Here is a 24,523-nt window from a genome sequence, read left to right on the forward strand (position 1 = left end):
AAGGCCCAAACAATTGTTTGTCAGGTTGGGATCTATAAAGCAGTATGTTCTTTATTGAATAGCAACTGGTTCATAAAAAGAGAGTGCCTGGAATACTCGGTTACTGAAGACATTGCCGAAAGTTATTAATTGATTCTTAAAGAATAAAGCTTGTTTTACAAATCATGATTCTCATCTTGAAGAGTCACCTGTGACAGTATTCATAAAGAGTAGGAGAGCTGATCTAGGATCAGTTTAGCCTTTTAGATCATAATGAATCAGATTACATGGAGAGGGGGGACCTGATCCTAGATCATAATGAATCATATTACATGGACTGGTGGACCTGATCCTAGATCATAATGAATCAGATTACATGGAGAGGGGGGACCTGATCCTAGATCATAATGAATCAGATTACATGGAGAGGAGGGACCTGATCCTAGATAATAATGAATCAGATTACATGGACAAGGGGACCTGATCCTAGATCATAATGAATCAGATTACATGGAGAGGGGGGACCTGATACTAGATCATAATGAATCGGATTACATGGAGAGAGGGGACCTGATCCTAGATCATAATGAATCAGATTACATGGAGAGGAGGGACCTGATCCTAGATAATAATGAATCAGATTACATGGACAGGGGGACCTGATCCTAGATCATAATGAATCAGATTACATGGAGAGGGGGGACCTGATCCTAGATCATAATGAATCGGATTACATGGAGAGAGGGGACCTGATCCTAGATCATAATGAATCAGATTACATGGAGAGGGGGGACCTGATCCTAGATCATAATGAATCAGATTACATGGAGAGGGGGGACCTGATACTAGATCATAATGAATCGGATTACATGGTGAGGAGGACCTGATCCTAGATCAGCACTCCAACTCTGGGACACCGCCTGTATGAAACCAAACACATAGTTGTAAAATCTAGTTACAGCAGGTGTTTACTGCCATCTAGTGGAAGATACCAATAACACACTTTATTGTCAGGGTGGGGAGGTGGCTGAGTGAAACAGAAAGTAAAGTTGTTATTTTGTACAGGATCTATTTTGAGACGACAGAGCAGAAATCACAATATGGGGAGAACTGACAAATAAAGTAAGAATTTCTGAACAATAATTAATTATAATGGACAGAGTAAGAGAATGAATACCTGGAATGAGATATTACTAGTTAGTAGAACTGCTACTTGAGCTGAGTTGCTGACAGACAGCAGTTTTCAAAGTGTAAACTAATCAGTAGGCTGACATGTTATCAGTAAAACGTCTGGTAAAGATGGTGGGGGAGCTTTTCAATTATATAGTTTTATGTTTATCTCAGGGTTTCTCAATCCTTTTGTTCTTACCAGCACTTACACACCTGATTCAACTAATCATCAAGTATTGGGGCGGCAGGGTAGCCTAGTGTTTAGAGCGTTGGAATAGTAACCGAAGTTCAAATCCCCGAGCTGACAAGGTACAAATCTGTTGTTCTTCCCCTGAACAAGACAGTTAACCCACCTAGGCTGTCATTGAAAATAAGAATTTATTATTAACTGACTTGCCGAGTTAAATAAAGGTGAAATAAAAATAAATACAATTTTAAAACAGTTTAATATTTGAGAGACAGCAGTTTTCAAAGTGTAAACTAATTAGTAGACCTACATGTTATCAGTAAAACGTCTGGTAAAGATGGTGGAGGAGCTTTTCAATGATATGGTTTTATGTTAATCTCAGGGTTTCACAATCCTTTTGTTCTTACCAGCACTTACACACCTGATTCAACTAATCAGCAAATATTTTAAGACAGTTTAATATTTGAGGCATACAAATGAACATTCTGAAATTAAAACCTTTTTGGTTTGTAGGCCTGCTTACAATTATTAAAGGCCTACAGTAACTCACATTTTGGAGGAAAAAAACACAGCTAAACTTGGTTTCTAGTAAATTATATGTTTATCAAAAACAATGTAAGAGAGATGTCTTGAAGAAACGCGTCTGGGTTTAGAACTCTGTGTCTCAGTGCGCTGCCACAGTGGGAAGTTCGTTTTACATGGCCCGGTGCTACAGGGGAGTGGACATTTATTTATAGGACCAATGGAATGGTATTAAATGCGTAAACTCTGCTCACCCGGGGCACCGGGCAATGCACAACTAATTCACCCAGGGACCGTCACTTTATTTCCTTATATGAAATTGAAAGTAACTTTGTAGCCTACGCAGTTACAAAATGTCTGTTGAAACTGCACACATTTGTAACAAACATCTTCAGCCCGTGGAGAACACTCAGTTCACTCAGGGGTTGGGGTTCCCCAACCCCCCCCAGCCTATTGGGATTGAGGGGAAATTGTGATGTGAGAGGATTGGACGTGTGTGTCTGGGTGTGTAAGCATTTGAGTGTTTTTTCATATAAGGAAATAAAGTGACGGTCACTGGGTGAATTAGTTGATTAGTTAATTCGTTTTGCACGTCTCTAGAACGTTAGAACAGTGGTGGAAAAAGTACTGAATTGTCATACTTGAGTAAAAGTAAAGATACCTTAATAGAAAACTCAAGTAAAAGTGAAAGTCACCCAGCAAAATACTACTTCTGTAAAAGTCTAAAAGTATTGGATTTGAAATATAATTAACTATTAAAGGTAAATGTAATTGCTAAAATATACTTAAGCATCAAAAGTAAAAGTAAACCAGATGGCACAATTTTCTAGTTCTTTTAATTTACGGACAGCCAGGGTCACACTCCAACACTCAGACATCATTTAAAAACAAAGCATTTGTGTTTAGTGAGTCTGCCAGATCAGAGGCTGTAGGGATGACCAGGGATGTTCTCTGTTTAGTGAGTCCTCCAGATCAGAGGCTGTAGGGATGACCAGGGATGTTCTCTGTTTAGTGAGTCTGCCAGATCAGAGGCAGTAGGGATGACCAGGGATGTTCTCTGTTTAGTGAGTCCTCCAGATCAGAGGCAGTAGGGATGACCAGGGATGTTCTCTGTTTAGTGAGTCCTCCAGATCAGAGGCTGTAGGGATGACCAGGGATGTTCTCTGTTTAGTGAGTCCTCCAGATCAGAGGCTGTAGGGATGACCAGGGATGTTCTCTGTTTAGTGAGTCTGCCAGATCAGAGGCAGTAGGGATGACCAGGGATGTTCTCTGTTTAGTGAGTCCTCCAGATCAGAGGCAGTAGGGATGACCAGGGATGTTCTCTGTTTAGTGAGTCCTCCAGATCAGAGGCAGTAGGGATGACCAGGGATGTTCTCTTGATAAGTGTTCAAATTGGACCATTTTCTGTCCTGCTAAGCATTCAAAATGTGACGAGAACTTTTGGGTGTCAGGGAAAATGTATGGAGTAAAAAGTACATAATTGTCTTCATGAAAGTAGTGAAGTAAAAGAGAAAGTTGTTAAAATATAATTATTAAAGTAAAGGACAGATTCCCCAAAAACTACTTCAGTAGTACTTTAAAGTATTTTACTGAAGTACTTTACACCACTGCATTAGAAGACAGATACATGTGTTGATTTGAAGGAAAGACGGGCAGATTCTGGTAGGTAGGCTACAAACTATTATAAAGTTAGGTCGTCGTCAGACATTCAACAGTCACAGTAGGTTTGAGCTACAGTATAATCACTAATCATGCCGACCAACCTGATGGTCTCTGTTGGAAATGTTGTGAAAAGAATCTGGCCCAGGCTATAAATATCTTGCATTACTCATCTCATATGTATATACTGTAATCTATACTATTCTACTGTATCTTAGTCTATGTATTACTCATCTCATATGTATATACTGCATTCTATACTATTCTACTGTATCTTAGTCTATGTATTACTCATCTCATATGTATATACTGTATTCTATTCTATTCTACTGTATCTTAGTCTATGTATTACTCATCTCATATGTATATACTGTATTCTACACTATTCTACTGTATCTTAGTCTATGTATTACTCATCTCATATGTATATACTGTATTCTATTCTATTCTACTGTATCTTAGTCTATGTATTACTCATCTCATATGTATATACTGTATTCTATACTATTCTACTGTATCTTATTCTATGTATTACTCATCTCATATGTATATACTGTATTCTATACTATTCTACTGTATCTTAGTCTATGTATTACTCATCTCATATGTATATACTGTATTCTATACTATTCTACTGTATCTTAGTCTATGTATTACTCATCTCATATGTATATACTGCATTCTATACTATTCTACTGTAACGGCTCTCGTCGGTGGAAGGAGAGGAGGACCAAAGCGTTTCCATATTTATTGGAACACTTTTTTCAATACGAACAAAAAACATGAAAACCTACGAAGCTACAGTCCTGAACAAGAGAACATAAAACACATGAACGCACGAACAGGAACAATCACCCACAAACAAACAGTGAAAACAGGCTACCTTAATATGGTTCCCAATCAAAGACAATGAAAACACCTGCCTCTGATTGAGAACCATATTAGGCCAAACAACAAACCCAACATAGAAACACAAAACATAGACTACACCCACCCAGCTCACGTCCTGACCAACTAAACAAAGACTAAACAAAGGAAATAAGGTCAGGAACGTGACATCTACTGTATCTTAGTCTATGTATTACTCATCTCAAATGTATATACTGTATTCTATACTATTCTACTGTATCTTAGTCTATGTATTACTCATCTCATATGTATATACTGTATTCTATACTATTCTACTGTATCTTAGTCTATGCCGCTCAGACATTGTGACCAATAACATTTGATTTGATTTGATTTAGATTAGGCGATATACACTACATGACCAAAAGTATGTGGACACCTGCTAGTCGAACATCTCATTCCAAAATCATAGCCATTGATATGGAGTTGGTCCCCCCCTTTGCTGCTACAACAGCCTCCACTCTTCTGGGAAGGCTTTCCACTAGATGTTGGAACAGAGCTGCGGGGACTTGCTTCCATTCAGCCACAAGAGCATTAGGGAAGTCGGGCACTGATGTTGGGTGATTAGGCCTGGCTCGCAGTCAGCGTTCCAATTCATCCCAAAGGTGTTGGATGGGGTTGAGGTCAGGGCGCTGTGCAGGCCAGTCAAGTTCTTCCATACCGATCTCGACAAGCCATTTCTGTATGGACCTTACTTTGTGCATGGGGACATTGTCATGCTGAAACAGGAAAGGGCCTTCCCCAAACGGTTGCCACAAAGTTGGAAGCACAGAATCGTCTATAGTGTTATTTTATGCTGTAGCGTTAAGATTTCTCTTCACTAGAACTAGGGGGCCCAAACCATGAAAAACAGCCCCAGACCATTATTCCTCCTCCACCAAACTTTACAGTTGGCACTATGCATTCGGGCAGGTAGCGTTTTCCTGGCATCCGCCAAACCCAGATTCGTCCGTCGGACTGCCAGATGGTGAAGAGTGATTCATACACCACTCAAGCCAATGCTTGGCATTGCGCATGGTGATTTTGTGTGCGTTCGGCTGCTCGGCCATGGAAACTAATTTCATGATTTCATAATTTCAGCTCCCGACGAATAGTTATTCATAGTTATTTTGCTGTTTGGAACTCGGAGTGTTGCAACCGAGGACAGCACTCGGCGGGCCCTTTCTGTGAGCTGGTGTAGCCTACCACTTCACGGTTGAGCCGTTGTTGCTCCTAGAGGTTTCACAATAACAGCATTCACAGTTGACCGGGGCAGCTCTAGCAGGGCAGGAATTTGACGAACTGACTTGTTGGATAGGTGGCATCCTATGACGGTGCCACGTTGAAAGTCACTGAGCTCTTCAGTACGGGTCATTCTACTTACAATGTTTCTCTATGGAGATTGCATGGCGGTCTGCTTGATTTTATACACCTGTCAGCAATCGGTGTGGCTGAAATAGCCGAATCCACTAATTTGAAGGGGTGTCCACATACTTTTGTATATATAGTGTAGATGCTCTGTCCTGCTACTGGTAGGACTATAACATTATGTGAACTGACCTGAACAGGTTTAGACTGGTCATTTATGATATGTAGGCTATAGCTGAGGTATAGACCTTGATCTGCATATCACTAACAAACTGCTATTATACATTATAACCTAGTCTACTTTACATAATATAACATCTACATATCACTAACAACCCTCTATTATACATTATAACCTAGTCTACTTTACATAATATAACATCTGCATATCACTAACAACCCACTACTATACATTATAACCTAGTCTACTTTACATAATATAACACCTACATATCACTAACAACCCACTACTATACATTATAACCTAGTCTACTTTACATAATATAACACCTACATATCACTAACAACCCACTACTATACATTATAACCTAGTCTACTTTACATAATATAACATCTACATATCACTAACAACCCACTATTATACATTATAACCTAGTCTACTTTACATAATATAACATCTACATATCACTAACAACCCACTATTATACATTATAACCTAGCCTACTTTACATAATATAACATCTACATATCACTAACAACCCACTACTATACATTATAACCTAGTCTACTTTACATAATATAACATATCACTAACAAACCTCTACTATACATTATAACCTAGTCTACTTTACATAATATAACATATCTTACTTGATGCATAAAACTTTCTGAATGGATCAATGATTTCCCCCTCAGATCATTCATGTCCGTTTCAGCCCTTCTGTCTACATTCTCAGATACGTTTAGAAAACAACAGATTGAAAGACAATAAATATCCTACTTTTAATGAATACAAATAATTGTGAGACATGGCCTTGTGTTGCTGTACTGTCTATAACTACCTTAACAAACAGTGACTTATTATTATTATTATTATTATTATTATTGTTGTTGCTGTACTGTCTATAACTACCTTAACAAACAGTGACTTATTATTATTATTATTATTATTGTTGCTGAACTGTCTATAACTACCTTAACAAACAGTGACTTATTATTATTATTATTATTATTGTTGCTGAACTGTCTATAACTACCTTAACAAACAGTGACTTATTATTATTATTATTATTATTATTGTTGCTGTACTGACTAGAACTACCTTAACAAACAGTGACTTATTATTATTATTATTATTATTGTTGTTGCTGTACTGTCTATAACTACCTTAACAAACAGTGACTTATTATTATTATTATTATTATTATTATTGTTGCTGTACTGTCTATAACTACCTTAACAAACAGTGACTTATTATTATTATTGACAGTTACCATGGAGATGAAATGTCACAACTACATGTTCATGTGATGCATTAAATCACCTGACTGTTTCTATGTCTGTTAGTAAATGTTTTATTTCTCAAAGAGATAATGAATAAATGAGAACAATTGACATTCAAGAATTAGTTATCAATGTTTTAACCACGACCAACATGTTGGATCTCTGTTTAGTTGTCACTGTGTTAACCACAACCAACATGTTGGATCTCTGTTTAGTTGTCACTGTGTTAACCAACATGTTGGATCTCTGTTTAGTTGTCACTGTGTTAACCACAACCAACATGCTGGATCTCTGTTTAGTTGTCACTGTGTTAACCACAACCAACATGCTGGATCTCTGTTTAGTTGTCACTGTGTTAACCACAACCAACATGCTGGATCTCTGTTTAGTTGTCACTGTGTTAACCACAACCAACATGTTGGATCTCTGTTTAGTTGTCACTGTGTTAACCACAACCAACATGTTGGATCTCTGTTTAGTTGTCACTGTGTTAACCACAACCAACATGCTGGATCTCTGTTTAGTTGTCACTGTGTTAACCACAACCAACATGCTGGATCTCTGTTTAGTTGTCACTGTGTTAACCACAACCAACATGCTGGATCTCTGTTTAGTTGTCACTGTGTTAACCACAACCAACATGCTGGATCTCTGTTTAGTTGTCACTGTGTTAACCACAACCAACATGCTGGATCTCTGTTTAGTTGTCATTGTGTTACCACAACCAACATGCTGGATCTCTGTTTAGGGGTCAGTGCTCTAAAATGAGTCTCTCTGTGGAGAGAGAGGAGGGGGGCCCTGCCTCTAAAATGCATCTCTCTGGGGGACATGACACCAAAACTAAGAGGTAAGATTACAATTTTATGAAGAATTTATAAAGTTTATTTCCTAAATAAATATCTATCTTAAGATGAATGCACTTACTGTAAATCACTCTGGATAAGAGCATCTGCTAAATCAGGGGTTCTCAATCCGGGGTCTGTGGAGGTACTGCAGGGGTTCTCAATCCGGGGTCTGTGGAGGTACTGCAGGGGTTCTCAATCCGGGGTTTGTGGAGGTACTGCAGGGGTTCTCAATCCTGGGTCTGTGGAGGTACTGCAGGGGTTCTCAATCCGGGGTCTGTGGAGGTACTGCAGGGGTTCTCAATCCGGGGTCTGTGGAGGTACTGCAGGGGTTCTCAATCCGGGGTCTGTGGAGGTACTGCAGGGGTTCTCAATCCGGGGTCTGTGGAGGTACTGCAGGGGTTCTCAATCCGGGGTCTGTGGAGGTACTGCGGGGGTTCTCAATCCGGGGTCTGTGGAGGTACTGCAGGGGTTCTCAATCCGGGGTCTGTGGAGGTACTGCTGGGGTTCTCAATCCGGGGTCTGTGGAGGTACTGCAGGGGTTCTCAATCCGGGGTCTGTGGAGGTACTGCAGGGGTTCCGCGCCACCCTGACTGTACTCGTTGCAATGTAAGACATTTGATAGAATTTTTACATGAAACGACCACTTTGCCTACTCTTAATTATTGCCTAATATAATGGAATGCATATTTTTTTTACCAATTCTGATCGTTGTTACAAGCAGAATTTGGACAATATTACCGTTATATCAACACACTCTTCACACCCGTTTAACAACTCTAATAGCTTTGGCATAGTAGCATCAAGTCCCTTGCCAATAATGTTGCCTACAACGTTGCATACAATGTTAATTTTCATCCAACACATATTACACCCGAGATGCCTTCAATCTCCCAATTTATAGCCACGCCCAATTTAGTATTATTTTTAACAACGTGATGTTGCGCTCCAAAGGGATAACTTGAAATAACATGATGTAGATAAATAAATAATCAAAAGAAAAACGTGTTTATTATACACTCTTAGAAAAGAAGGTTCCTTATAGAACCAAAAAGGCTTCTGTCACTTCATTAATATATGGAACCACTAAAAGTGATATATATGTTTTGGTTCATGGAAAGAAGAACCTCTAGAGTTCTGATCAACAAAAGGTTAATGTTTTGAGGATGTGAACCCAGCAGCCCTCCAGTGGTCAGATCAAGTCCACCTGTTTTTTTCAGCTAACCAATGTCTCACCAATGTCTGTAAGTGAATTAATACCTTTTAATTGCTAAATTCCATTAGATGGCAGCATAAGACCACGAAGCATCAGTTATAGGCTACAAGCAGCAATATGATTGTCATAAAATAGCATGCAACCACAGACTGTATGTCCCATGATTTTCTAAAATGGTCACTCATTACTTTACAGTTAATGTTAGCTATGTATCTCGTATTAGGGCTAAACATATTGACTATAGCAGGTATTGAACCCCAGGTAAATTATCACTAGTCAGAACCTCAACCTCAGTATACATTCATTATAAAAAACATCTTAATATCTGATATTGCGAGTAAACAACCTCGGAATAGAAAAGACAAGAGTGCGTCTTCCAGCCCACCAATAAATTACATCATTCAACCCTCCCGGTTAGTAAATTTACCTCAACATGCCCCCGGAGAAGGCAGAGTAACGACACCAGCCTTTTAGCGAGGCTGAGTTGACATACTTGCTCGAGAAGGCATCGCGGGTCGATGCTGGTTGAGGAATTTGACAATGAATGTACCTGGAAAATAAGTTTTTCTCGACCAGAGATGTCTGAATTAATGTTCAGGCTTATTGGTAATTGGTATATTAATGAAGTATCATTTCAAAACATGAGCATAAAAACAGGTAACAATAAACATGAATCATCATTATATTACTTCACAGTAATCTGTTAAATGCTTTTTCAGTCCTTCCTCTTGCGTTAGCAGTGTAGAAAGGGACAGAAAGAAGCACACAGGAGTTTTCCTGTGAGGGGGAGTGGTGGTGTATCCTGGGAGAAAACTAAACTAATCTTCTGAAATGTCATTTGTGGTCTTATGCTGCCATCTATTGGAATTATGTAGCAACTGCAGTAGTACTGAATAATGTGTAATTCCTTACTAATGTATTAATTACTCAGAATTGCAAAATTTTACATTTTCTAGTTCATTTTACCACTTTCAACTATAAAATAGAAATGTATTGCATTACAAACAATTAAACTGACTCAAACCAAAAACATCATACATTTAGTTAATTATATCTCTACCAACAGCATCTTACATTTAGTTAATTACATATATATATATAACATAATATATATATAATTAACTAAATGTATTAAACATTATTCAGTACTACTGCAGTTGTTATATATATATCTATAACTATTTGTTTAGATGGGTGACATAATCTGCCAAAGTAACAGCCCTGTAGACAAAGAAGAGCTCTTCAGTAGGAACCAAAACATTCAAAGGTCATTTTCTCAAAAGTGAGGCTACAAGTTTATCAACGTTCAAAGAAGAATGACTTTCCCATTGTTCCTCAACTGTAGTGTATGTTATACCATTTACATTTACATTTTTAGTCATTTAGCAGACGCTCTTATCCAGAGAGACTTACAGTAGAGTGCATACATTTTATTACATTTTTTTTTACATACTGAGACAAGGATATCCCTACCGGCCAAACCCTCCCTACCGGCCAAACCCTCCCTAACCCGGACGACGCTATGCCAATTGTGCGTCGCCCCACGGATCTCCCGGTTGTGGCCGGCTGCGACAGAGCCTGGGTGTGAACCCAGAGACTCTGGTGGCGCAGCTATCACTGCAACGCAGTGCCCTAGACCACTGCGTCACCCGGGAGGCCCGGGTTTTTTAAAGCTATGATTCTCTGCTTTTATCCAATGTAAAAAACACCATTGCACATTTTTCTACATAAGACCGAATCGAGACGGTCGGTCACATTTTGAGGCAGATATACAACAATTTGCAAAAAAAAAACATGATTATTTGTCCCTCTGAAATGAAACCATCAAGTCAACGGATCCAGTGTTTTGCCTTCCACCCAATACAATGGATCTGATCCCAGCCGGCGACCCTATGCGACGCCGTAAAAGGGGCAAACGTAGCGGTCTCCTGGTCAGGCTTCGGAGACGGGCACATCGCGCTCCACTCCCTAGCATACTAATCGCCAATGTCCAGTCTCTTGCCAACAAGGTTGATGAAATCTGAGCAAGGGTAGCATTCCAGAGAGACATCAGAGACTGTAACGTTCTTTGCTTCACGGAAACATGGCTCACTCGAGAGAGGCTAACGGAGTCGGTATAGCCAGCTAGTTTCTTCACGCATCGCGCCGACAGAAACAAGCATCTTTCTGGTAAGAAGAGGGGCGGGGGGGTATGCCTTATGATTAACGAGACGTGGTGTGATCATAACAACATACAGGAACTCAAGTCATTCTGTTCACCTGATCTAGAATTCCTCACAATCAAATGTCGACCGCATTATCTACCAAGGGAATTCTCTTCGATTATAATCACAGCCGTATATATTCCCCCCCAAGCAGACACATCGATGGCCCTGAACAAACTTTATCTGACTCTTTGTAAACTGGAAACCACACACCCTGAGGCTGCATTCATCGTAGCTGGGGATTTTAACAAGGCTAATCAGAAAACCAAACTCCCTAAGTTCTATCAGCATATCGATTGTGCTACCAGGGCTGGTAAAAGCCTGAATCATTGTTATTCTAACTTCCGCGACGCATATAAGGCCCTCCCCCGCCCTCCTTTCGGAAAAGCTTACCACGACTCCATTTTGTTGCTTCCAGCCTACAAACAGAAACTAAAACAAGAAGCTCCCGCGCTCAGGTCTGTTCAACGCTGGTCCGACCAATCTGATTCCAAGCTTCAAGACTGCTTTGATCACATGGATTGGGATATGTTCCGCATTGCGTCCAACAACAACATTGACGAATACGCTGATTCGGTGAGCGAGTTCATTAGAAAGTGCATCAGCGACGTAATACCCACAGCAACGATTAAAACATTCCCAAACCAGAAACCGTGGATTGATGGCAGCATTCGCCCGAAACTGAAAGTGCGAACCACTGCTTTTAACCAGGGCAAGGTGACCGGAAACATGACCGAATACAAACAGTGTAGCTATTCCCTCCGCAAGGCAATCAAACAAGCTAAGTGCCAGTATAGAGACAAAGTAGAGTCGCAATTCAACAGCTCAGACACAAGAGGTATGTGGCAGGGTCTACAGTCAATCACGGATAACAAAAAGAAAACCAGCCCCGTCGCGGACCAGGATGTCTTGCTCCCAGACAGACTAAATAACTTTTTTGCTCGCTTTGAGGACAATACAGTGCCACTGACACGGCCCGCTACCAAAACCTGCGGGCTATCCTTCACTGCAGCCGAGGTGAGTAAAACATTTAAACGTGTTAACTCTCGCAAGGCTGCAGGACCAGACGGCATTCCCAGCCGCGTCCTCAGACCATGCGCAGACCAGCTGGCTGGTGTGTTTACGGACATATTTAATCAAACCTTATCCCAGTCTGCTGTTCCCACATGCTTCAAGAGGGCCACCATTGTTCCTGTTCCCAAGAAAACTAAGGTAACTGAACTAAACGACTACCGCCCCGTAGAACTCACTTCCGTCATCATGAAGTGCTTTGAGAGACTAGTCAAGGACCATATCACCTCCACCCTACCTGACACCCTAGACCCACTCCAATTTGCTTACCGACCCAATAGGTCCACAGACAACGCAATCGCAACCACACTGCACACTGCCCTAACCCATCTGGACAAGAAGAATACCTATGTGAGAATGCTGTTCATCGACTACAGCTCAGCATTTAACACCATAGTACCCTCCAAACTCGTCATCAAGCTCGAGACCCTGGGTCTCGACCCCGCCCTGTGTAACTGGGTACTGGACTTCCTGACGGGCCGCCCCCAGGTGGTGAGGGTAGGTAACAACATCTCCACCCTGCTGATCCTCAACACTGGGGCCCCACAAGGGTGCGTTCTGAGACCTCTCCTGTTCTCCCTGTTCACCCACGACTGCGTGGCCATGCACGCCTCCAACTCAATCATCAAGTTTGCAGACGACACTACAGTGGTAGGCTTGATTACCAACAACGACGAGACGGCCTACAGGGAGGAGGTGAGGGCCCTCGGAGTGTGGTGTCAGGAAAATAACCTTACACTCAATGTCAACAAAACAAAGGAGATGATTGTGGACTTCAGGAAACAGCAGAGGGAGCACCCCCCTATCCACATCGACGGGACAGTAGTGGAGAGGGTTGTAAGTTTTAAGTTGCTCGGTGTATACATCACGGACAAACTGAATTGGTCCACCCACACAGACAGCGTTGTGAAGAAGGCGCAGCAGCACCTCTTCAACCTCAGGAGGCTGAAGAAATTCGGCTTGTCACCAAAAGCACTCACAAACTTCTACAGATGCACAATCGAGAGCATCCTTTCGGGCTGTATCACCGCCTGGTACGACCACTGCTCCTCCCACAAACGTAAGGCTCTCCAGAGGGTAGTGAGGTCTGCACAACGCATCACCGGGGGCAAACTACCTGCCCTCCAGGACACCTACACCACCCGATGTCACAGGAAGGCCATGAAGATCATCAAGGACAACAACCACCCGAGCCACTGCCTGTTTACCCCGCTATCATCCAGAAGGCGAGGTCAGTACAGGTGCATCAAAGCAGGGACCGAGAGAATGAAAAACAGCTTCTATCTCAAGGCCATCAGACTGTTAAACAGCCACCACTAACATTTAGTGGCTGCTGCCAACATACTGACTCAACTCCAGCCACTTTAATAATGGGAATTGATGGAAATGTATGTAAAAATGTATCACTAGCCACTTTAAACAATGCCACTTAATATAATGTTTACACACCACACCTCATCTCATATGTATATGTATATACTGTACTCTATATCATCTACTGCATCTTGCCATCTTTATGTAATACATGTAACACTAGCCACTTTAAACTATGCCACTTTATGTTTATATACCCTACCATCTACTGCATCTTGCCTATGCCGTTCTGTACCATCACTCATTCATATATCTTTATGTACATATTCTTTATCCCTTTACACTTGTGTGTATAAGGTAGTAGTTGTGGAAATGTTAGGTTAGATTACTCGTTGGTTATTACTGCATTGTCGGAACTAGAAGCACAAGCATTTCGCTACACTCGCATTAACATCTGCTAACCATGTGTGTGTGACAAATAAAATGTGATTTGATTTGATAGTGAAAAACACCAATCTCTTTCATAATTTCTTTAAACAATAGAGGCTAATTTTCGAACATTTCTGAAAATGGATATATAGAGTTTTGGAATTAAACTCTTGTTATGTTTCCCCATCTGAGCACAGAGTAGATGAGAGATGTAATGTTTGTCTCTGTTGTGTTGAAGCCCAATCAAGCAGGAGAGACCAGCCTCCCCTGTACCCAGCTGTGTGTCCATGAAGAGTGACTGGTCTATGGAACTTCCTATACTGTTTAGAGAGGGAGACTTTTCTACTGAACAAAGGTAAGAAGAACTCATGGGTCATGGTCAGTGAGTTAAACAACACTGTCTCTAGTCATTTCTCCTCTCCCATTTTCCCATTTATTTTTGTTGTTTTCATAATCCATAGGCTAATCCTTTTGTCCATTTTCATAGTCCTTAAACAATATTAAACAAATATTAAACAAACACAACATTCCCTCCTTGTGTGTGTGTGTGTGTGTGTGTGTGTGTGTACTCCCTGGATGAGGAGATGTAATCTCATGTTTTGTCCACAGAAACCAACAGGAGAGATCAGAGTCAGAGATTCTCAGTGGTCAGTCTTCCCAGAGTCATCAAACAGACCTGGCCTCCATATTCAGTGTATGTGGTCCTGTTATGTACATTTGTTTTTGTTTACCTCAAGTAAAGTTGATCTGTCAATCATTCATTAATGTGTTAATGAGAAAGCATTTATTTTCTTGCTTAACTTATTTACTTGATTTATTTCAGTTGCTTGAAGAGAATATTATGACATTTGTGAAGAACGAGCTGAAGATGTTCAAGAGGATTCTTAGTCCAGAACTCCCAGAAGGCTTTGAGAGTCAGAAGCAGGATAAGGAAGTGGTGGATGCTGAAGATGAGAAGCAGGAGAGCAGTGCCAGAGAGGGGGCTCTGAAGATCACACTGCACATCCTGAGGAAAATGAACCAGAAGGAGCTTGCTGACACACTGGAGAAATGTAAGAGCTGTCTGCCTCATGTTGAATGCTGTTGTATAACATTTAAAAGCTGTAGCTAAAGTACAGCTAAAGTAGCTGTGTTACTCAATGATATTGTAGCAGCCTTAACACAACACCTAGTGACCTCATCAAGTAGCAGCAGGGATGTGTTGTGGTGATTAATTTGGAGGGTGAGAGGAGAGAGAGAGACGGAGACAGGGAGAGAGTATTATGTATTATGAAAACATTTACACATTTATACAGTCAGTTAAGAGAAGGAAATATCATATTTAAAAACTTTTTAACAGTCCTTCAATACTGTAGGCATTAAAACAAACGTAATATTAATATCCTCTGTGTTATTTCTTCATTCAGATGAGCTTGCTGTGATTTGCCAACGTGAACTCAAATCTAATCTAAAGAAGAAGTTTCAATGTGTATTTGAGGGGATCGCTAAACAAGGAAACCCAACACTTCTCAATAAGATCTACACAGAGCTCTACATCACAGAGGGTGGAACAGGAGAGGTCAATAATGAACATGAGCTGAGACAGATTGAGACAACAACCAGGAAACAAGCAAGACCAGAGACTGCAATCAAATGTAACGACATCTTCAAACCCTTAACTGGACAAGACAAACGTATCAGAACTGTGCTGACAAAGGGAGTCGCTGGCATTGGAAAAACAGTCTCTGTGCAGAAGTTCATTCTGGACTGGGCTGAAGGAAAAGCAAATCAGGATGTCCAATTTGTATTTTCATTCCCTTTTCGGGAGCTGAATTTGATGAAAGAGGACAAACACACTTTGATTGAACTTCTCAATCACTTCTCAATGGAAACCAAACAATCAGGAATCTCCAACTACGACAAGTACAAAGTTCTGTTCATCTTTGATGGTCTGGATGAGTGCCGACTGCCCCTAGACTTCCAGAAGAACAAGATCTGTTGGGACGTCACAGAGTCAACCTCAGTGGATGTTCTGCTGACAAATCTCATCAAGGGAAACCTGCTTCCCTCTGCTCTCCTCTGGATAACTACCCGACCTGCAGCAGCCAATAAGATCCCTTCAGGGTGTGTTCACCAGGTGACAGAGGTACGAGGGTTCAATGACCCACAGAAGGAGGAGTACTTCAGGAAGAGATTCAGTGATGAGGACCTCGCCAGCAGAATCATCTCACACATAAAGACATCAAGGAGCCTCCACATCATGTGCCACATTCCAGTCTTCTGTTGGATTTCTGCAACAGTCCTTGAACACATGCTGGAACATAAGAGAGAAGAGATGCCCAAGACTCTGACTGAGATGTACACACACTTTGTGGTGTTTCATACCAAACAGAAGAATGAAAAGTATCTTGGGAAAGAAGAGACAGGTCCACACTGGAATAAAGAGAGCATTCTGTCACTGGGAAAACTGGCTTTTCAACAGCTTGTGAAGGGCAATCTGATTTTCTATGAAGAAGACCTGAAAGAGGCTGGTATTGATGTCAGTGAAGCCTCAATGTACTCAGGATTGTGCACACAGCTCTTTAAAGAGGAATGTGGGCTGTACCAGGACAAGGTGTACTGCTTTGTTCATCTGAGCATTCAGGAGTTTCTGGCTGCTGTATATGTGTTCCTCTCATTCATCAACAACAATGAGAATGTAATGAACAAACTGAAAACAAAAGACCAGCCTGAAGTTACTTTCTACAAGAGTGCTGTGTATAAAGCCTTACAAAGTGAGACGGGAAACCTGGACCTTTTCCTCCGCTTCCTTCTGGGCCTGTCACTGGAGTCCAATCAGAAGTACTTACAAGGTTTACTGACAAAGACAAGAAGCAGCTCACAGAGCCATGCAGAAACAGTCAAGTACATCAAGAAGAAGATCAGGGATAATCCCTCTCCAGAGAGGAGCATCAATCTGTTCCACTGTCTGAATGAACTGAATGACCATTCTCTAGTGGAGGAGATCCAAAGCTTCCTGAGATCAGGAAGTCTCTCTAGAGCCAACCTGTCACCTGCACAGTGGTCAGCTCTGGTCTTTGTGTTGCTGACTTCAGAAAAGGAACTGGATGTGTTTGACCTGAAGAAATACTCCAGATCAGAGAAAGGTCTTCTGAGGCTGCTGCCAGTGGTCAAAGTCTCCAGAGTTGTTCTGTGAGTAAATAAAATGACATATAAGAACTAATCATCAGGAAGAAATCAGTTTAGAGAAAAATATGTTTTCTAATATTATATGGAATAACATACTGAATCAATGCGTTTATTTTCACATTAGTATAACAATATGACCATACAATTCTAGGAGACGGAAGATTAATCTATATGTTGTTTGGGAGAATAAACCAAATGCATCTGCATTGTCCTTCTACGCTACTCGTTAAATTAACTGTTTGTGAAGTCATGATGATCTCTTTGCAGGCTGTCAGGCTGTGGAGTCACAGAGGAAGGCTGTGCTTCTCTGGTCTCAGCTCTGAAGTCAAACCCCTCACACCTGAGAGAACTGGACCTGAGTAACAATGACCTGAAGGATTCAGGAGTGAAGCTGCTCTCTGCTGGACTAAGGAATCCCCACTGTAAACTGGAGACTCTGAGGTCAGTATTCCTGTAGTTGGTCAACAAGTGATAACTGTTCACCAGATCCACATGTGTTTACCAGACACACATAGTCCACACCATGTGTGTTTGGACAGTGAAGCTTACAGCTTTTGAAGCTTTTGATTCATTCATGATTTTGTATTAATCATGGCATCATCAGGATTAATTTAGTAGTGTTTAGAAACCTGTTATCTATTCACTTAGAAAGAAAATTACTCCAGTCATCATCCACCATTTTAATATTGGGCAAAACACAACCCAAAACACAACCAAAACAAACTGCAAATGCAACAGACGAATTTGAGTCACAAGCTTGATGTAGTCATTGCGTTCAAGGAATATCAGACCAAATACTAAACTTTTGACTACTTTAATACACTATAAGTGAATTGGTCAGAATACTTATGACTTCTTCAAATAGGCGGACTATATACATAAGTGCTTTCATTTATAAACCGTGAAACAGATATGTATTAAAATGTCCTCAAATGAAAGGTGACATTATATACTGCCACCTCATATGAAACATTTGGTCTGAAATCCAAAATGTTGGAGTATAGAGTCACATTTAAAATGTTACCTTCACTGTCAAAATAGATATGGTGTGGACTGTATACTCAATACAATCTAAATCTGATACCTCACTGTCATTATAGATATGGTGTGGACTGTATCCTCAATACAATCTAAATCTGATACCTCACTGTCATTATAGATATGGTGTGGACTGTATACTCAATACAATCTAAATCTGATACATCACTGTCTGTCTTTTGACTGATACTGCTTTTAAACTGGTCTGGTCAGTCTACTCAAATATTTGTACTATACATGTTTCTATCTACAAGAAATACCTGGATAATTTGTCATTTCTAATAATGATAAGTTAATTTATGAATAGATATGGCAGGATGTCATCGATATACATCACTACACCATGCCCATGCAGGTCATGCAGGTCCCTGAAAATCTCATCTACAAAGGCTTGGAAGACTGATGGAGCATTCATCAACCGGTACGGCATGAAGAGGTACTCATAATGCCCTGAGGTGGTACTGAACGCTGTCTTCCACTCATCTCTCTCCCAGATACGCACCAGGTTGTAAGCGCTCCTGAGATCTAGTTTCGTGAAGAAGCGTGCCCCGTGCATTAACTCTATCACTGTGGCTATGAGAGGTACCGGGTAACTATACTTCACAGTGATCTGGTTAAGAGCTCGATAGTCAATAGACAGGCGCAGACCTCCCTCCTTCTTCTTCACAAAAAAGAAACTCGAGGAGGCGGGGAAAGTGGAGGACCGAATGTACCCCTGACGCAGGGATTCAGAGACATATGTTTCCATAGCCGTCTCCGCCTGTGACAGGGGATACACGTGACTCCTGGGAAGTGCAGCGTCTACCAGGAGATTTATCGCACAATCCCCCCGACGATGGGGTGATAATTGAGTCGCCTTTTTTTTTGGAGAAGGCGAGAGACAAATCAGAATATTCGGGGGGAATGCGCACGGTGGAGACCTGGTCTGGATTTTCCACTGTAGTAGCACCAACAGAAACCCCTAAACACCTCCCGAGCACTCTCGCGACCACCCCGTGAGAGCCCTCCGTTGCCATGAAACAGTCGGGTCATGACAGGCCAACCAGGGTAGGCCTAGCACCACGGGAAACGCAGGAGAGTCAATGAGGAAGAGACTGATTCTCTCCTTGTGACCCCCCTGCGTCACCATGCCCAGAGGAGCGGTGGCCTCCCTAATCAACCCAGACCCTAATGTTCGACTGTCTAAGGCGTGAACTGGGAAGGGCATAGCCACTGGAACAATGGGGATCCCTAAACTATGGGCGAATGATCTGTCTATGATATTCCCAACTACGCCTGAATCGATGAGCACCTTATGCTGGGAATGCGGGGAAAACTCAGGAAAAGTGACATACAAAAACAGGTGTGCAACAAAGGGCTCTGGGTGGCCAGAGTGCCCTGCCTGCTGCCTCGACCCCCAAAGGAACCAACCCGACAGCGACCGGCAGTGTGACCTCTGCGGCCACAGATGGTGCACGTAAAGGATCCTCCTCCGGTTTCCCTGAGCGCAGCACCTCCCAGCTCCATGGGTATCGGAGCGGTGGTGGTGCGGGATGAAACCGACAGACCCCGATCTGGACGTCCGCGGGTAGCCAGCAGGTTATCCAGCCGAATGGACAGGTCCACCAGCTGGTCAAAAGTGAGGGTCGTGTCCCTGCAGGCCAACGGACGTCCTTGCGCAAACTGCAGCGATAGTGGTCGATCAAGGCCCTGTCATTCCATCCCGCGCCGGCGGCCAGGGTCCGAAAGTCCATTGCGAACTCCTGCGCGCTCCTCGTCCCCTGCCTCAGGTAGAAAAGACGTTTACCTGCCGCTCTACCCTCGGGCGGACGGTTGAAGACTGCCCGGAAGCTGCGGGTGAAATCCTCGAAGTGGTCCAGCGCCGCATCTCCTTCTCCCCACACAGATTGGCCCACTCCAGGGCTTTCCCCCGAGAGGCACGAGACGAGGGCGGACACCCTCTCACGGCCCGAGGGAGCCGGGTGGACAGTCGCCAGATATAAATCCAGCTGCAGCAGGAAACCCTGGCATTGTGCGGCCGTCCCATCGTACACTCTGGGAAGTTCGAGACAAGTCCCACTGGAACCGGGTGTGGAGGGGGTAGTGGAGACCCCTGTTGTGCTGGTGGGGGCGCTGGAAGGACTCGGTCCACGGCGGCGCCGAGATGGTTAATCTCCGCCGTGTGCTCCCGGATGCGCTCCATCGACTCCGCTACCAGGGGTACCTGCTCCTACTGACTCCATACTTGTGGTGTGGAATTCTGTAGCGTGTGCGTAACTGGCTGCAGGGAAGTCAGGCGCAGGAGAGCAGAATTGGGTAGCAAGCGGAGCCTTTTAATATGGCGAACAAAACACAAGGCACTAAGAGAACTAAACAAATACGGGTAGACATAACCCGGCGCAAACCAGTCTGACGTGCACATACACATAACAACAAACAATTCCACACACAGACATGGGGGGAACAGAGGGTAATATACATTCAGACTGATGAGGGAAGGTTAATCAGGAGTGCGAGAAAACAAGACAAAACAAATGGAAAATGAAAGGTGGAGATGCGATGGCTAGAAGACCGGTGACGTCGACCGCCGAACGCCACCCGAACAAGGAGAGGGACCGACTTTGGTAGAAGTCGTGAAACTCACTGTCTGTCTTTTGACTGATACTGCTTTTTAAACTGGTCTGGTCAGTCAACTCAAATATTTGTACGATACATGTTTCTATCTACAAGCAATACTTTGATAATTTGTCATTTCAAATAATGATACATTAATTTATGAATAGATATGTCAGTTTTCATGACACTGATGTATCTAAACATTTTGAAAAAATATACTACCACTATTTTCACCACCAAAGAATAGCAGTGTCATTTTAATATGATTTGACTCTTTGCAGGCTGTCAGGCTGTCTAGTCACAGAGGAAGGCTGTGCTTCTCTGGTCTCAGCTCTGAGGTCAAACCCCTCACACCTGAGAGAGCTGGACCTGAGAAACAATGACCTGAAGGATTCAGGAGTGAAGCTGCTCTCTGCTGGACTGGGGAATCCCCACTGTAAACTGGAGACTCTGAGGTCAGTATTCCTGTAGTTGGTCATCAAGTTATAACTGTTCACCAGATCCACATGTGTTTACCAGGCACACATAGTCCACACCATGTGTGTTTGGACAGTGAAGCTTACAGCTTTTGAAGCTTTTGATTCATTCATGATTTTGTATTAATCATGGCATCATCAGGATTAATTTAGTAGTGTTTAGAAACCTGTTATCTATTCACTTAGAAAGAAAATTACTCCAGTCATCATCCACCATTTTAATATTGGGCAAAACACAACCCAAAACACAACCAAAACAAACTGCAAATGCAACAGACGAATTTGAGTCACAAGCTTGATGTAGTCATTGCGTTCAAGGAATATCAGACCAAATACTAAACTTTTGACTACTTTAATACACTATAAGTGAATTGGTCAGAATACTTATGACTTCTTCAAATAGGCGGACTATATACATAAGTGCTTTCATTTATAAACCGTGAAACAGATATGTATTAAAATGTCCTCAAATGAAAGGTGACATTATATACTGCCACCTCATATGAAACATTTGGTCTGAAATCCAAAATGTTGGAGTATAGAGTCACATTTAAAATGTTACCTTCACTGTCAAAATAGATATGGTGTGGACTGTATACTCAATACAATCTAAATCTGATACCTCACTGTCATTATAGATATGGTGTGGACTGTATCCTCAATACAATCTAAATCTGATACCTCACTGTCATTATAGATATGGTGTGGACTGTATACTCAATACAATCTAAATCTGATACATCACTGTCTGTCTTTTGACTGATACTGCTTTTAAACTGGTCTGGTCAGTCTACTCAAATATTTGTACTATACATGTTTCTATCTACAAGAAATACCTGGATAATTTGTCATTTCTAATAATGATAAGTTAATTTATGAATAGATATGGCAGGCTTCATGACACCGATGTATCTAAACATTTTGAAAAAATATACTACCACTATTTTCACCACCAAAGAATATCAGTGTGATTTTAATATGATTTGACTCTTTGCAGGCTGTCACGCTGTCTAGTCACAGAGGAAGGCTGTGCTTCTCTGGTCTCAGCTCTGAGGTCAAACCCCTCACACCTGAGAGAGCTGGACCTGAGTAACAATGACCTGAAGGATTCAGGAGTGAAGCTGCTCTCTGATGGACTGGGGAATCCCCACTGTAAACTGGAGACTCTGAGGTCAGTATTCCTGTAATTGGTCAACAAGTGATGTTCACCAGATCCACATGTGTTTACCAGATACACATAGTCCACACCATATGTGTTTGGACAGTGAAGCTTACAGTTTTACATTTGGTGCTGTCCTCCAGCATTTTGGATTTGAGATATAATGTTTCATATTAGGTGACAGTACAGAATGTCACCTTTTATTTGAGGTTAATGGTGAGAGGTTAACATGTTTTGTTGTAGTCTCTGTTATTGGTAATGTGAGAGGTTAGCATGTTTTGTTGTAGCCTCTGTTATTGGTAATGGTGAGAGGTTAGTATGTTTTGTTGTAGCCTCAGTTATTGGTAATGGTGAGAGGTTAGCATGTTTTGTTGTAGCCTCTGTTATTGGTAATGGTGAGAGGTTAGTATGTTTTGTTGTATCCTCTGTTATTTGTAATGGTGAGAGGTTAGCATGTTTTGTTGTAGCCTCTGTAACTCTCTCACTCATTATTATTCATGATTCATTCATGATCTTTCCCAATCATGGCAGTCACAGTCTTGCTGTAGTCATTGCGTTCAAAGAATATGGGACCAAATACTACACTTCTGACTACTTTAATACACTATAAGTGAATTGGTCAGAATACTTATGACTTCTTCAAATAGGGGGACTAGATACATAAAGTGCTTTTATTTTTCTAAATGGTGAAACAGATATGTATTAAAATACCCTCAAATAAAAGGTGACATTATATACTGTCAATTCATACAAAACATTTGATCTGAAATCCAAAATGCTGGAGTATAGAGCCACATTTAAAATGTTAGCTTCACTGTCAAAATAGATATGGTTTGGACTGTTTACTCAATACAATCTAAATCTGATACCTCACTGTCTGTCTTTTGACTGATCCTGCTTTTTAATGACAGGATTCAGGACGCTGATGTATCTGAATATGTTGAAAAAATATACTTCCATTTTTTTCACCACCAAAGAATAGCAGTGTGGTTTTAATATGATTTTACTCTTTACAGGCTGTCAGGCTGTCTAGTCACAGAGGAAGGCTGTGCTTCTCTGGTCTCAGTTCTGAGGTCAAACTCCTCACACCTGAGAGAGCTGGATCTGAGTAACATTGACCTGAAGGGTTCAGGAGTGAAGCTGCTCTCTGCTGGACTGGGGAATCCCCACTGTAAACTGGAGACTCTGAGGTCAGTATTCCTGTAGTTGGTCAAAAAGTGATAACTGTTCACCAGATCCACATGTGTTTACCAGACACACATAGTCCTCACCATATGTGTTTGGACAGTGAAGCTTACAGTTTTACATTTGGTGCTATGCTCCAGCATTTTGGATTTGAGATAGAATGTTTCATGTTAGGCAACAGTACAGAATGTCATATTTGATTAAAAAGTATTAATAAATATATGTTTTACCGTTTAGAAATGAAAGCACTTTGTCTGAGATCCCTAAAGATTTGAAAGCTGCCGCAGTCATCCCCCTCTTCAAATGGGGTGACACCCTAGACCCAAACTGCTACAGACCTATTACTATCCTACCCTGCCTCTCTAAGGTCTCCCGAAAGCCAAGTTAATAAACAGATCACTGACCATTTTGAATCCCACCGTACCTTCTCCACTGTGCAATCCGGTTTCCGAGCCGGTCATGGGTGCACCTCAGCCACGCTCAAGGTACTAAACGATATCATAACCGTCATCGATAAAAGACAGTACTGTGCAGCCGTCTTCATCGACCTGGCCAAGACTTAGGACTCTGTCAATCACCACATTCTTAT

At 41.7% G+C, this 24,523-nt stretch overlaps 1 protein-coding gene across 1 annotated transcript in view; it reads left to right on the top strand.

Annotated features, from left to right (window-relative positions):
• The first annotated feature begins 1,034 nt into the window (after nt 1–1,034).
• Nucleotides 1,035–24,523, top strand: part of LOC129842959 (NACHT, LRR and PYD domains-containing protein 12-like) — a 29,070-nt gene continuing 5,581 nt past the window's right edge. Inside the window, exons 1-10 of the mRNA XM_055911679.1 lie at nt 1,035–1,101; nt 7,986–8,084; nt 14,552–14,668; nt 14,923–15,007; nt 15,137–15,365; nt 15,720–17,484; nt 17,749–17,922; nt 21,396–21,569; nt 22,588–22,761; nt 23,766–23,939. Coding sequence (XP_055767654.1) covers nt 8,002–8,084; nt 14,552–14,668; nt 14,923–15,007; nt 15,137–15,365; nt 15,720–17,484; nt 17,749–17,922; nt 21,396–21,569; nt 22,588–22,761; nt 23,766–23,939 — 2,975 coding nt within the window. The 5' untranslated portion in view covers nt 1,035–1,101; nt 7,986–8,001. The remainder of the gene's footprint in view (nt 1,102–7,985; nt 8,085–14,551; nt 14,669–14,922; nt 15,008–15,136; nt 15,366–15,719; nt 17,485–17,748; nt 17,923–21,395; nt 21,570–22,587; nt 22,762–23,765; nt 23,940–24,523) is intronic.

This window comes from Salvelinus fontinalis, unplaced genomic scaffold (assembly GCF_029448725.1).
Source record: "Salvelinus fontinalis isolate EN_2023a unplaced genomic scaffold, ASM2944872v1 scaffold_0080, whole genome shotgun sequence".
In the NCBI taxonomy this organism is placed as follows: Eukaryota; Metazoa; Chordata; class Actinopteri; order Salmoniformes; family Salmonidae; genus Salvelinus; species Salvelinus fontinalis.